The sequence below is a fragment of the Chenopodium album genome, chromosome 7 (assembly GCF_948465745.1).
Source record: "Chenopodium album chromosome 7, dcCheAlbu1.1, whole genome shotgun sequence".
NCBI classification, from domain to species: domain Eukaryota; kingdom Viridiplantae; phylum Streptophyta; class Magnoliopsida; order Caryophyllales; family Amaranthaceae; genus Chenopodium; species Chenopodium album.
The window spans coordinates 72,737,175-72,751,344 of NC_137840.1; the positions used below are offsets into that span (position 1 = coordinate 72,737,175).

General features: G+C 34.9%; 3 protein-coding genes across 3 annotated transcripts; all 3 read right to left on the reverse strand.

Annotated features, from left to right (window-relative positions):
- Positions 1–2,960: 2,960 nt before the first annotated feature.
- On the reverse strand, positions 2,961–6,408 carry LOC145638438 (putative plastid-lipid-associated protein 11, chloroplastic). Its single transcript, XM_081689405.1, has 3 exons — positions 5,833–6,408; positions 5,436–5,501; positions 2,961–3,221 (listed from the first exon to the last, which is right to left on the reverse strand). The coding sequence occupies exons 1-3, from the start codon at positions 6,339–6,341 to the stop codon at positions 3,122–3,124; spliced, it is 675 nt and encodes a 224-aa protein (XP_081545531.1). The 5' UTR covers positions 6,342–6,408; the 3' UTR covers positions 2,961–3,121.
- A 570-nt stretch (positions 6,409–6,978) lies between these two features.
- Positions 6,979–12,176, reverse strand: LOC145638440 (RGS1-HXK1-interacting protein 1-like). The gene is made up of 9 exons (XM_081689406.1): positions 11,836–12,176; positions 11,689–11,755; positions 11,487–11,564; positions 8,778–8,830; positions 8,178–8,261; positions 7,684–7,736; positions 7,529–7,593; positions 7,386–7,444; positions 6,979–7,288 (listed from the first exon to the last, which is right to left on the reverse strand). Exons 1-9 carry the CDS (start codon positions 12,094–12,096, stop codon positions 7,199–7,201), a joined length of 810 nt encoding a protein of 269 aa, XP_081545532.1. The 5' UTR covers positions 12,097–12,176; the 3' UTR covers positions 6,979–7,198.
- Positions 12,177–12,321: 145 nt separating this feature from the next.
- LOC145640645 (uncharacterized) lies at positions 12,322–13,203 on the reverse strand. The gene is made up of 2 exons (XM_081691887.1): positions 13,044–13,203; positions 12,322–12,929 (listed from the first exon to the last, which is right to left on the reverse strand). The coding sequence occupies exons 1-2, from the start codon at positions 13,201–13,203 to the stop codon at positions 12,322–12,324; spliced, it is 768 nt and encodes a 255-aa protein (XP_081548013.1).
- Between the last annotated feature and the right edge of the window lie 967 nt (positions 13,204–14,170).

Consider the following 14,170-nt stretch of genomic DNA (forward strand, 5'->3'; position numbering starts at 1 on the left):
ATTGTCTCCTCAGTTTTCACTAATTCTGCTAAAAATTAATTAACATGCTTAATTGAACATGACATAAACACATAGATATACTATATAGTTTGTATATGTGATAAATACAAGTCAGAGACAGAACAACATGATGCTATGGATCTCTCCAGCATGATTATGGGAATCTGTATCTCATATTCCTATCAAATTAAACATATGTTGTAGAAGTAAAATAATAATGCAACAATTAAATCAAGCTATTATGATGATTCCAGATCTGAATTTACAATTAAAGATGCATCATTATTTCAACATTAATTAAGTCAACAATCATATGGTAATGATGCAAACTGTTCTTAGATCAGGAAGTTTTTCTGACAAATTAATTAAGTTTAGAAATACACTGAGAATCTTTAGTTGTTATTTTGATAAGTTAAGGTACAGAAGTTGTTCTTTCATTTGGAAGGTGATTATAATAATTAATTTGATAGTGTTAATCAATAAACTAATCTTAGTATAGTTAACATCATATGAATGAAAAAGTACGAGTGAATTCTGTTAAAAATGTATTCTTAAGCCACAAATCAAGAACTTAAAGATAGATCTAGATCAGACAATAGTAACAAGATTCAAATAAATGAACTAAAATGTGTCTACAACTCTATGACAAGCATGTCCAATTTATAATATACTTAAATATGATAATATATGACTAGTTTTGAGTCGATTTTGATCCAACTTAACTAAATGACTTATCATCCCAATACAGCTGCAGTTAAAGCAGAATAATCTTATTTGAATAAATCGCTTAGCTAGCTCTCTCCCCAATAGACACAATGGTCGCGAGTGGATAAAGAGGAGGATCTATGTAGGCCAAAGTCTAAGACAAAAGCATTAAGACAGTAAGACACCCCCACTTAGATTAATCAATCTAGTAGTAGAACACGACTAATAGTAGTACAACTTTGTCATGCATAGTCAAACCCACTTACAAATATGGTTGGAGCAGATCATATATAATTAGTACGAATGAAATTATGAATGATGATTTCATTTCATAATAAGCAGTAAAAATAAGAATATAAAAAAGTCTATGATCATATAAATGCAAAATTTAATAACCTCAGATCATCACAAAGAAAAAATAGTACCCTATCACTATACACTATACTAGTAATAGTTACACGACAACATGTATCATTTCTTGGTGAATTGACATCTGTCATTTATGCATTCATAGTTGTTCTTCTTTATGTTTCTTAGCTTTTTTTTATTATTAATTATTATTTGTCAACTTTATTCTTTCTTGCCCTTTTTGTTTTTTTTTTTTTTTTTTTTTGACCCATTATGGAAGGAAAAAAATAATTAAATTAAAAAAAAATCAAGAATTAATGATGTGCTTGGAGATCTTAACTAACACTCAAGCCACCTAAGCTTGGATCAATTAAAACTACTCCATTTGTTTTTACAACTGCCTCCTAAAATAAAGTTTACCTTTTTAAGAAACAAGGTAAAATGTTCTTACATAAGGTTGTAAACTTGTAATTTACGAGTACCAAATAAGATAATGAAGCAAATATCAAGAAACACCCAGGGACGAAGGTTTAGTAGTGTTTATTACTCTTTCATCACATAGTCTAATGGGTTCTAATTTACTAGACCATATAGCTAGATGATACTCGTCAAACAAAACACCATACAAAATAAATAAATAAATGTAAATTTAAACATTTTGTTGATTTATAAGTCCAGCAAAAAATTGTTGAAGTTAAAACTTAAAAATGTTACACAAAGATAAAAGTTGAACAAAATATGATAAAACATAACTCATGCAAATAGCTAGTATTTCTCTTGATTATCTACCTATATATGCTATGAAGATTGTATTTTTGAGTGAACCAAACAAAATTTCTACCTTAATCTTTCTATCGAGTTTTAATAGACTTTTGGTTGGCTTTTCTCATTTCTCATTTTAGCAAATAATCGATATTATCTTTGTAAAAAAAATCTAATGACATTTAACGTTCTTTATCCCGATGTATTTAGATATCATATGGACATTATTACTCTGCCACTTGTAAATACCAATGCAATAGTGCAGTACACGTACCTACAAACAAACATAACCTTAAAAGGACAGTAAACAAACCAAACAAGATTGACAACCACGTAAGATCCCTGGCCCCAAATGCCTGGTCAATCAGCATGACTCCCACAGCACATGCACACTAAAACATAGGCATTAAGCAACCCCCCAATAGCTTTGGGAGTGGTGGGGAAAATGATTTATACTGCAGGTCATATTACACCGGGAAAAAAAAAAAAAGTAAGAATGCTTCTTCTTGTTGTTGTCTGGGTCCTTATTTCCCCACACCTTTTTCATGCAAATATGACTAACCACCAAAGCATATACTAACTATACAAATAATGTCACCATAACCATGACATTGTAGATTGTCTGAATAGCGTTGTACTGTAGAGGTTCTATCAGGATGCTGACAGTAACTCGAGGAGGGACCGTAGAATCAGATCTGACAAGCGATATCTCAGGAAAATTCACTCATAACCTGTATAAATTGCACATATGGCTACCGACGGACTAGGGTTCCACCACAACCTGATTAGAACTTTTTTCTCAAGTCTAAGTGTCCACAAATTTAACACAAACATCCACCTAATGGTCCCCTCTTCCCCACCCCTACCAGAATTCAAGAGCTAAGTGAGGTCGATTTTATGTTAAAGGATGCCTTATCCCATTCTGTTTACCATCATCATCATTACATTTCAAAGAGTAAGAGCATAATGAAGCCGTCATAATACGTTATCAGTACTTGAACATTTCAACTAGCTTAACATGACCAAAGGAAAAGTGTTGAGATATGATGGTATACAGAATGGAATTAAAGGATCTCTGCTAGACCTGTGACACCTCAGTTGAAAGTGAAATCTAGCTCAAGTGAAGCTCCAGCTGATATGCTAACCATTTCATCAGTACTTGAAATAATTAAATTTACATTATTTACAGAATTCCTTTCCTAGAAGAATTACAAACTTACAGTAAAGCAGAGTAGTAAGGATTACAAGAAGTCACGCAGCATGGAATGAAACCACGCCAAGTCGACAATTTAGTGTTTTTGGACCTCTATTCTTTCCATTCATAAGGAGCTCGATCGACAACTAAGTAATCTCCTCGTATATCCTTGGCAACTCGGATGTCATCATCCAAATAAACGGATTCAAACCTGGAAGACATATTGATATAAGTATAAAACCAATTATGTAGAATAACTGTATATACTCCAAAAGGTAAAACAAAAATTCTCTGATAGTAGTTCTTGTAAATTAAACATACCTTTATGACTTTATCTTTAATTTGCGTTAAAGCATACAGTGAAGGCTTAAAGAGTTAAAGATAAAATAACATGTAAGAAGGAAAATTGGTAAAAGTCACTTCAAAAAGTCCTAGAAGATAAAAGGTACTATGTAGCTTATAAACTAAGACAAAATTGTCTGGCTGGAGAATCAACAGACCAGGTTATCCATCTTTTTAAGAGCATATTAGTCACTTTAAAACTATTTAAAACATGTTTAGATAAGGGAATCTTAATGAAGGCTTAAAGATACCATAAGATGTAAGAAGGAAAAATTGGTGAAGTCACTCCAAAATGTCCTAGTAGATAAAAGGTACTTTGTGACTTGCTAACCTAAGACAATATTGTCTGGTTGGACAATCTACAGAGTACAGACCTAATTATCCATCTTTCTAAGAAAATTTTAGTCACTTCAAATAACTATATTCAGATGAGGAATCTGAACAAAAGAACATTAAAACACCCATTTTTCCCTTGTTTTGAAGTTAGGTCAGGAAAAGGGAGTGGAGGGAAGGGAACAGAACAATATAACATTTCCTTTCCTTCTGATTAAGAAAACCAAAACCTTCCAAAGTCGAAAAGATTTGGACAGAAGGTACATTCCTACCCTGTTAATCATCTTTTGTGTCTTTTAAGTAGAAGAGTAAATTCTTCTCTTTCTTCTGCAGCCTACCCCATATTATTCTCCCTTTCCTCCCCCTTCCCTTTCATCTATAATTGTAATCTAAACATAGCCTCAGTATTCAACTGACTTCTGAAATCTGTGTCTTCTTGTTTTCTTAAAGATCATTCAAAGTCTTTAAGAGCTTTCAGCAAAATCATCTCAGAACTACAAATTAGCTTCAGGCTGTCAGTGAAGCACTCACACATCACTAGTTGTATAACAGAATTTATAGCGAGCAGAAAAGAAATGTTCTCGATACAGTAATTTCCAGTATTCCTTGCTCCAATAAAAATAAAAAATAAAAAAAAACAAAAAAAAAAACTGATCTTTCTCACTATGATAAGATTCCTCTTTACAGTTTACACCCACTTGAAGAAGTCTATATGAGTATACTTTCCCTATTCCTAGTTCCAAAAACAAAACTGTAGAAATCCTACGTAGGTGTTATTCATGAGTAAAGAAAATGCAATATCTTAGAGAAAAGGAACCAAAAAAAAAAAAGATGCAAACAGATAGACAAATTTCCTCCTCAAAATCTGTTGTCAACAGATCCAATTAATCAACCGTACATCCATCAACCTATCTCTTTCTCCCCCACTCTGTATGAAAAAAGGGTGACGAGGAAGCCTGCCAATATAAATCTTAAAGCGCTCTAAACAGTAGTACGGAGTACATCACTAAGGCAATTAACAGTGGGATGCCAGAGAACAAAAAAACAAGAAGAATTTATAGGTGGGATCAGAACCTCACTAAAGCCACTTTGCAGATACTTTTCCCGATTAATTTAGGACCTTACAACGTTACCAAACAGTGCCATTGCAACTCATCGATCACATTAGTTGTAATCCTAAAGGGCGAAGCCTATTTCAATTTAAATAAAGCGGCACTGATATAGTGATATTTGAAGACAGATAAGTAATCTATAGCTTTAATTCATTTAGAAATCATACAAGATATAAGAATAGAAACTAGAATATCACTTGCCAATACATCAAACTGGAGGACAGACAACTTTTGTAACTTGTTTAAATAGGATGAACAAGGGCAATTGTTGCCTGAAAAGAGTGAAAATAAAAGGCTTCTTGGTTGAGAAATGCAGCCATCGAGCCGTACAATAGTATCAGAAAGTAATTGTAAATAATCTAGGTAATGAAACAAGTAGCTTAAATCAACAACTCTTAACAGACTCAACTATAGATGATCGATGACAGCCTCGAATCCCAATATAATTTCCTTCAAATAGTTGAAATCCAACACTCAACAAAATCTTATTGTATTACAAAAGGTATGACTGTATGAGCATCATGCACATTCAATGGAATGCTACAATTCATTTCATAAAAATTCTAATAAGCATCCCCTGAAAATGTGAATGCTTAACAGCTATATATAAGTTCATCATGTGCAAAAGTTACACTTACCATCCCTGCCCAAATGGTGGTAAAGGAAACTCCCAATCTTTTCCTCGCAATACTGCACTTGTAAATCTGTGAAAAACCCATGTCACACAAACATTACAAAAGTGTATAATTCCTATAATGTATATAGCACAGGACTGGTTAGGAATACAAAATTAACAAGATAGTTAATAACATGAATGCATTTGTGGAGGCCGACTAGTTTAGTTGGTTAAAGTCTTACGGGTTCATATCGTACATCAGTGCTCTTTGCGGCTCCCTTTACGAATTTTATGAATCCTACTAATATCCTTCTATTTCTTTACACAAACATGAAACAGCTAACAAACTAAAGGGAAATGTGCGTTTAAGCAATACTAGAAAACCCAAACAAAATTAGGAGGTAAGACAATGAAATTACCTAAAATTAACTTTTTGATTGGAAGCAACCTCCATACTCGATCGAACGAAGAAAACCCCAGATGGGGGGAAAGTAATTACATTATTGAGCTTAAGATTATCAACATCAATAACTTGAAGAACATCCCCAACTTGAGTACCAAAAAAACTGGCATTTTTTATGATAAAAAGTTGTTCTTTTTCTGTAGTCCAAAGCATTCGCCAAGTCCCAGAAAGGGAATCATCAGTTGTGATAAAATCTTTACCCAGAATAGCGAGGGAATCGATAGCGGCGATAATTTGGGATCGGAGATTAGGGTTTTGCTGGGTTTTGAGACCGCGATCTTGATCGGAAATTAGGTTGAGAAGGTGGGTTTTGGCGGAGAGAGATTGTGATGAGGAGAGAGAGAATTTAGGGGATTTGGAGGGAATTGAGGGATTTGATTGATTAGGGTTTAAGAAGGGTTTTAGGGAGGAAGAAGGGTGAAAATTGGCGGGAAAATGGAGTATTGTGGCCATTGTTGAGGCCATAAGATGATAAGAGGGATAACAGAAGGGAGGGAAGAGAAGTTATGGCCGTTAGAACTTGTGGTTGAGCACTTTCAGCTTAGAAACGCCAATGTACTCACTCCGTTCCAAATAACACGGAGAGTGCTCAGTGTTCAGTAATTGCGCCAGATAAACTGATAAATAATACGAATTACAAAATATTAAACTCTCTCCATTTCAAATAATACGGATTACTAATTTTAGTGTTCAATAATTGCGATAAACTGATAAATGATACAAATTACAAAATATTACTCTGTAAACCATTAATGCTATAAGTGATTATACTATTGAAATAAGTAATTACTAAACTAAACAAAATTTGGCACTCATGGCCAAATAGTGGGGTTTATTAGGTTATTTGCTTGTTTATAAAATTCAACGATAATTTTTTACTCCAATTTTAATAAAGATTGACGTGGGATCATTTGTGAAAGAAAAACTTGCCTTTTGATAATTTTACAAGGTGTTAGAAAACATGTTATTGAAATAGCTAAGTCTTTAAAGAAGTTTGGAAAATTATATGCACCATGTAAGGACACAGGAACAAAATGTCAATGCATAATCTTTTGAATGCACATTATCAGCAGAGAGTTGCAACATTAGCAGAACAAAAGAATATATCTGATGTAAGAAATATTTCTAAGCAAATCCTGATCTTCAGATGTACAATTGGTACAATATTCTGTGAGACAAAATTTCGGTAATCAACTGAGTTTACTTTCCAAGTATAGGGCGAAAGAAGCAGGAAACTGGAGGTTTTAATCCCTCTCAGTCACTCGAATCCTGCCATCAAATTATTCACAAGCAGTCAGATACACAGCCCAAGAAGGGCTCTCTCATATTGAGATCCCGTAATTGCTTATCTTTGTCACTTCCTTCGTGAGTACTTTTCGCTCCTGTTTTGCCTCAGCAACTAGGTTTTTGATCTGCAAAATTTACACAATTGAATGACCGAATAAGTAAAATAAATAGATTTATGATTACACCAACTATTGCTGATGTGTTTGAAATTATAAAACAAACCTGTGAACTAAATAGAGATGATTCCCTGCCAGGAAGGTCTGCAAGGATATCTTTCAAGCCTGGTAGAGCCATAAAAAAATATATCAGACTCGAAAAAAAGCTGGTAAATATATTCAGGTTAGGCTGGAAATATTCTCCCATACCGCGTGCTTGTTTCTCAATCTTATCAGCAGAATTAACAGCTTTTCTAATCTGATTTCCTGCATTTCTGTCATAAGATTTGCAATTACAATTTACAATATATAATGAGGTGATCGCGCAAAACCACATCACTCAAGTAGCAACACAATAAACAAACCTCAGTTTAGTTCTTCCTCTTTTCATCTCCTCCTCTGCCTGTGATGCTCTTTTCTGAAAATACACACGCTATACTGAGAGAACTTACAAAAAAAAATAAACATTGATTTGACACCCCTTTAATATCCAGTTTTCTAAAACACATAACCTGCCCCAATATACACATGCATAAATGATTCAAACTATCAGAGTGAACTGCACAGCAAACCCTCTCAAGGGAAAATTTTCTTACAAATGAAAAAGTTTGTGATGCACCCATTCTTTGGAACGCAAGAAAGATAAAGCTTCAACTCAACTTAACAACCCAGAATTTTAACTATCAGTGTAGAGAGTTTCGGGAGGTCTACAGATGCGCAATTTCACCCCTAACTAATCATAAAAAGCATCTTCAGCTTGGTTGTTGTTTATAACACCTTCAGCTTTCCCAAAGTTAGTTTCTTTTACGAGACCACAACCCCAAACAAAAAATATAAGAAGGAAAACACGAAATGATACCTCTAGCTTTTCAGTTGCAGCTTTCAAGCGTTCAAATGATTGCTTCAGCTCTTTCACTTTTTCATCAGCACGAGATATCAAGGCCTGCACACAATTACAGTGTGCAAATGCATCAAGAGTCCTTCCTCTCAAAGGACAAAATAATCTAAGGATGCTAAAGTGCTTTAAAAGCTTCTTAGAGTGCCTACCCTGTGATTAGCCAACACCCAGCACCCAGCAAACAAATGTACAAATAAAACAAAAGATATGCCAGTTGAATTTTAGCTGTGACATTTAATTACACCACTAGTTTTAATGTTTATTATGAACTAAAAGTTTGGTTTATACGACTAACAAAGCCATGGAAAGAAACAAAATGATGCAAGCACTTTTTGGGAGCTATAATCCCTCCATGTGAAAAGATCAATGTTTGCACAAAGTAACATTGGGCAAACATTGTTCATCAGGGAATGAAGTAAAAGTCTGCAGTGACTACCAGGCTCGTATAGCAAAAAATTCACCTGAGCAACATTAATAAAATTGATGAACATAGAACCTGTGCAAACTATGAAGTAGTAGTAAAATGTCAGTAAACAAATCCTTCTTTATACAAACGCTCACCTCTTCAGTAGAAAATAGCCGCAAGGTTTTATAGTACAAAAAACGCCTTGGAGCTGCAAGAAGCATGCTCAAAGTTATATTGGCCAGAAATAAACAAGAAGAAAACCCTTAATCTGAAAACATATCTAAATATGTAATGTAGCTTAGGTACAAGCAGCCATATGTATTGATGTAGCAAATTATGGGAATACATTGCAACTACCTGGACCTCGGAACATGAGTAGTTCACTAGTTAGATACATTGTATTATGGAACACTACCAGTCTAGGTCTTGCTACTATTTGATTCAAGCAATATACGAATTACTACAGAAAAATTCAGTCAGGACCATATCATGCCATATATAATGTGAAAGAATTCACAAAAAGTTTATAAAATCATTAATGCTTGAAAAACATACAAGTGTACATCATATAGAATTTTACTTGGATCAAAAGAATAAATTTCACATAAGTTCACTTCTAGTAGTTATAAATTCTATCTCAAAAGGAACTATTATGTTAATTAGACTATCTTCATCAGCTTAACAGTCAGAACTAACATAACAAAAACTTTGCAGGAAAGGATCAAGTGGTTCCTTCTCCCCAAGACTCTCAAAGTACTAAACCACTCTAAAAGCATCAAACCAGCTCCTAAAGGCTTGTTCAATATCGTTGCGAGTACTGAATGTTCAGATATTTGACTAGAAGAAAGATTTATACATAGTAAACATAGATTTTGTTGTCAACTTTCAAAATTAACATAACTAGTTCAGGTACCATAGATAGTAGTCCAAACTCAAAATTTTGCAGTGATGCCAAGCAGTCCCTAAGCTGCCAATAATCAAGCCTAGAAACAAGTAGCATATTGCAAATCTTTACCCACCTAATCAACCTAACCACAAGACCTTGTCACTTCCCAAGATTCCCAAGTGTTTCAAAGTTGAATTTTAAACAATGCCCTAATGCCTCTTTTTTTTCATCAACGTTAACACCTTATTACATGCTATAAAAATCAAGCAAGATCAATATCCCTGCCACCAAGTACTTCAAACAGTTCTGATTAGAAAATAAATAGTATCCAGAGTTTATTGTCTTATCCATCATTTCAGTTTAATATTAATTAATCCCTGAGAACATACCACAGACTATCCATCAGCTTAATAGTATATATATCCCACTCTAAGGACAACATCTCAAATACCCTTTTCAAGTACAATCAACATTCTTCTCCACGTATGAATAATGGATAAATATAAGAAGAGGTATCACAGTATCATACTAACATTTATCACCGTTCAAAAAAAAAAAATTACTAACATTTATCATCTTGCTACCTTAAGATGACCTCTTATCCTCCATTGCCATAATTCTTTTTAATTTTCCTTTCAATGGGCAATTGGACATTACCTAGTGAATTTGATGATGTTTTGGTGATAGATATATCTGGACTAGCCTTCTATCTTGAAAGTCACTGGGTAATGCCCATGGGAAGTAAAACAAGTCCATCTAAACCCAAAGATGACTTCCACCCAATTAGCTCCTTTTTTACTATTTTGCTCACACAACCTAAAATCACATATTAGCATTACCCCTCCAAAAGCACTCACTAAAAAACCTTTGCACTCTCTGCCCTGAATTACCTGATGAATTTGAAAACAGAAGTGCCTTGCTAGGTAATGTCTGGAATTCATGGTCATTATATCAATTTGCTATTAAATCACATAATGCCATACCCTCTCCATCAAGCACTCACTCAAACACTTTGGCACTCTGCTATGAAATAATGTCTGTAATTCTTGATTTTAGTCTTGAGGGATTACAACCAATGTCAAACTGCCGGCCATAACATTCACCGCTGTAAATTCTATCTTCTGCATAATTTCATAAAACTCATCATGCAGCCACCTCTATCCCCCACCAAAAATAATGGGTAAAACATTCAAGCCATTAAAATTCAAGCCAATATATATCCCTCTTCTCACAAGTCACAACCACCATATATGGACTCCCAGTAGACTGAACCTGCCTTCATCTATATGTCAACCATTTATCTTCTCTGGAATCGGGAGGGGAGCTCTAACCACTTGAGCTATCCCTCACTCTCCTTAAACCTAAGATAAAGACACAAAGTGAACAATAAGAGGGCTAAGTCCTCTACTATACAAGCAGACCACATGTTTAAAATTCCTTAGAACCTCACATTCTAACATAGAAACAAAATCATAAAATAGAGTCCCCTATGAAACTATTAAGAAATTCAGCTAGAAGCATAATACTTCATATTCGCCACTGATTAATGCTATACAATAAAGTCCATATAAAAATCCTATATTGTCTTCTTTGTTTTACTCATATTCTGCATATGACAAAGAAGTTTGATGCAGTTTGTATTATAAAGTAATATCAGAACACTAGAGCATCTCTGATTCACAACATTAGTTCAGGAAAGGAGTAAAGTAAGCATCCTTTATCGGCATTTTCATTTTGACTACGTATTAACTATCACATCAACAGTCGTAATAACATAGCCATCAGACAAAACATAAATTCTCTGTCCCATGATTCAATATCCTAGCCATGAAAACAACTGAAAGAGTACCAAACATAACAATCACATTCCACATCCAAACTAGCTTACAAAAAAACCACGGCAATACAAACAACGGTCCGTCAAAACACCAATAATCACACGTAGAACTCGATTTTCCATCATCAAACTTTGGCATACCTGGCAGTGCCAACAAACCTAACCCAGTAACAGCTCCAGTAGCAATAATTGGATGTGAAGCCGCAACCAATGCACCCTCTGCATTCAAACCCACAAAACAAACAAATTAAGCGACTTAAAATTGAACTAAACAACCAAAACTATATCAACCCTAAACACAAATTAAACCCATCAACAAAACTTCAATTACAAAAATTCAAACCTTTAACTTTGCCAAAGAATTTAGCTTCATAAGCATCATATTCCGCCTTCAAATCCTTAACTGACTCCTGCATTCAAACCCTAATATCATCACAAAACCTAATCACAAAATTACACATAAAATTAGAATTCGAGAGATAAGACTAACCAGAGTTTGATGGAAATGAGCAGATGAGGTAGAACGGATTTGAGAGAGACGAGAACGAGTAGCAGCAATGGTGGAATCGAAAGACTGTTCGACGGTCTCCTGAACAAGAAAAGCCTGTTGAATAGCTTGTTGGATCCATGGATTGCTTTGCTCCAAGCTTTTCAATGCTTTCTCTACTGAATAAATCTCAGTGCTCGTTAATGGCGGATTTTCAATTGGTAGTGAAGAAGAAGATGAAGATGATCCTTCTTCCGATTCCATTTTCGTTGATTTCAGTTTAATCTTGCTTTCGCATTTGTTTACCACCTTTTCAGCAATCTTTTTCTTTTCTTTTTTCTTTTCTTTTTTTTTTTGAAAAAAAAAAGAAGAATAAAAAAAAACCTACCCTACTATGAGAGGCATAAGTTGAAATTAATTTTATGGATTGTAATTGTTTATGTATTGTTTTTTTTTTTTTTTTGAGAAAAAAACCGCCGAACAATATTATTAATCAAGGGACAAAGTGTCCGAGAGTACATACGGGGAAACCTCCCTTGGGCAATGATCCACCCAAACTTGTTCGACACCATTAGGAACGATCTTAGCAAGAAAATGGGCAACATTATTCCCATCTCTTTTTACATGAGACCACAAAAAAGTGTTGAAATTGCAGCAAATAGATAAGAGGTCCTCTAGCACTGTATCTAAATCAGAGTAGTAGATGGAAGCATTGGAAAGCCTGTTGATCAAAACTTGACAGTCCGATTCGAGAATGACATTTTCATAACCAAACCTTCGAGCAATCTGTACAGCAAAGAGGAGGGCTCTTCCTTCTGTGATTTCAGCTGGCCATTGCGCCTTCACTCTCTTGGTAGCTGTGAGCAAGACAGTCCCCTTATGATCACGCGCAACAACTCCCATTCCCACCCATCCCTCACTAGTCAAGGAAGCATCTGCATTCAGCTTGACCGTACCCATAGGCGGAGCTTTCCACTTTTTTGCACTTTTCCTTCCCTTCACAGCAGCACCTTTGTACACCATGCTATTATACTTGCCACACTCATCAATCATTCTCTCAAGCCTTGTTAGAATAATGCTATTTGGTGTGATCCTCCCTGAGAAAACCCACTGATTGCGCTCATACCATAGCAGCCAGATAAGATAAGCTGCTCTTTGAAGCTTCTTTGCGTGTGAGGCTTTTCACCTTACAACGAGATCACACGTCGAACCTGACATATCCTGCAACATATCAACACATCCACTCTCTTCCCACAGACCTGCAGCACGCACAAACTCAAATAATACATGAGAACTCGTCTCATCAGCCATACCACACCAGGGACAAGTTGCATCATCTAACAAATGTCGAGTCTTCAGCAGGCCTTTCATGGGCAGGGTAAGGGTACAAACCCTCCATAAAAAGTGTCTTACTTTTGGTGAGGCTTCCAAGCTCTAAATGTCAATCCAAGCTCGATGAAAATCATCCAAGTTACAGCCTTTACCAAGCAAATATGCGGTCTTTGCCGAGTACAGGCCATCATTTGAAAAGGCCCAAGTATTGAAATGAAATTATTGATGAGCACGCCCATTTGATGTATTTCATAAACGTTATTGTTTATCAAGTGGTTCTTTTGTAAATAAGTCAAACAGTATTAATTGTCAACTCATAAGTATGCTGTCATTTATTGTTGTGTGGCAAGGTGTGTCATTTAATTAAGCCAACAATGAAATAACTCCGTGATAAAGCTTCATTCATTCATCAATAGCGACCACCGAACCAAACACGAACCGCTTCGCGAATACCATCTCAACTCCACCCACCGACAACATCACCATTATCGGCGGCTTCGCAGCCAAATTAAACGAAAACCCTATGAGTAGAGGGTTAAATTAAGGGCATGGTCAACCCTAAAGAGTAGAGTTTACCATGTCCTCCATTGAAGCAATGTTCTTTGCTTTGATTTCCGAAGATGTTGTTGAAAATTGTGGAAATTGGGAAAAAAATTATAAGGAAGATGAAGGAGGAAGAAGTACTTTAATGGAGCAAACAAACGTTACGTTGTAACTTTGTTTGGTAGGTAACCATTAACTGAATTTCATGATATGTCATTGTATCCATGTCAGTCATGGAAAAAGTATAATCTTACCCCCTTTAAAGTGGAAAATTTGTCCAAAATACCCCTTGATATATATATATTTTTATAATCATATTCAACTAGTATTTTCTCGAAATAATTTTCATTGAATATAATCTTTATATGGTGAAGATAACGTATATATTACCAATGACAACTATTAATCTTCGGTCTTAGACTTTTGCACACTTATATATACCTATACATCAATAAATGTGTAC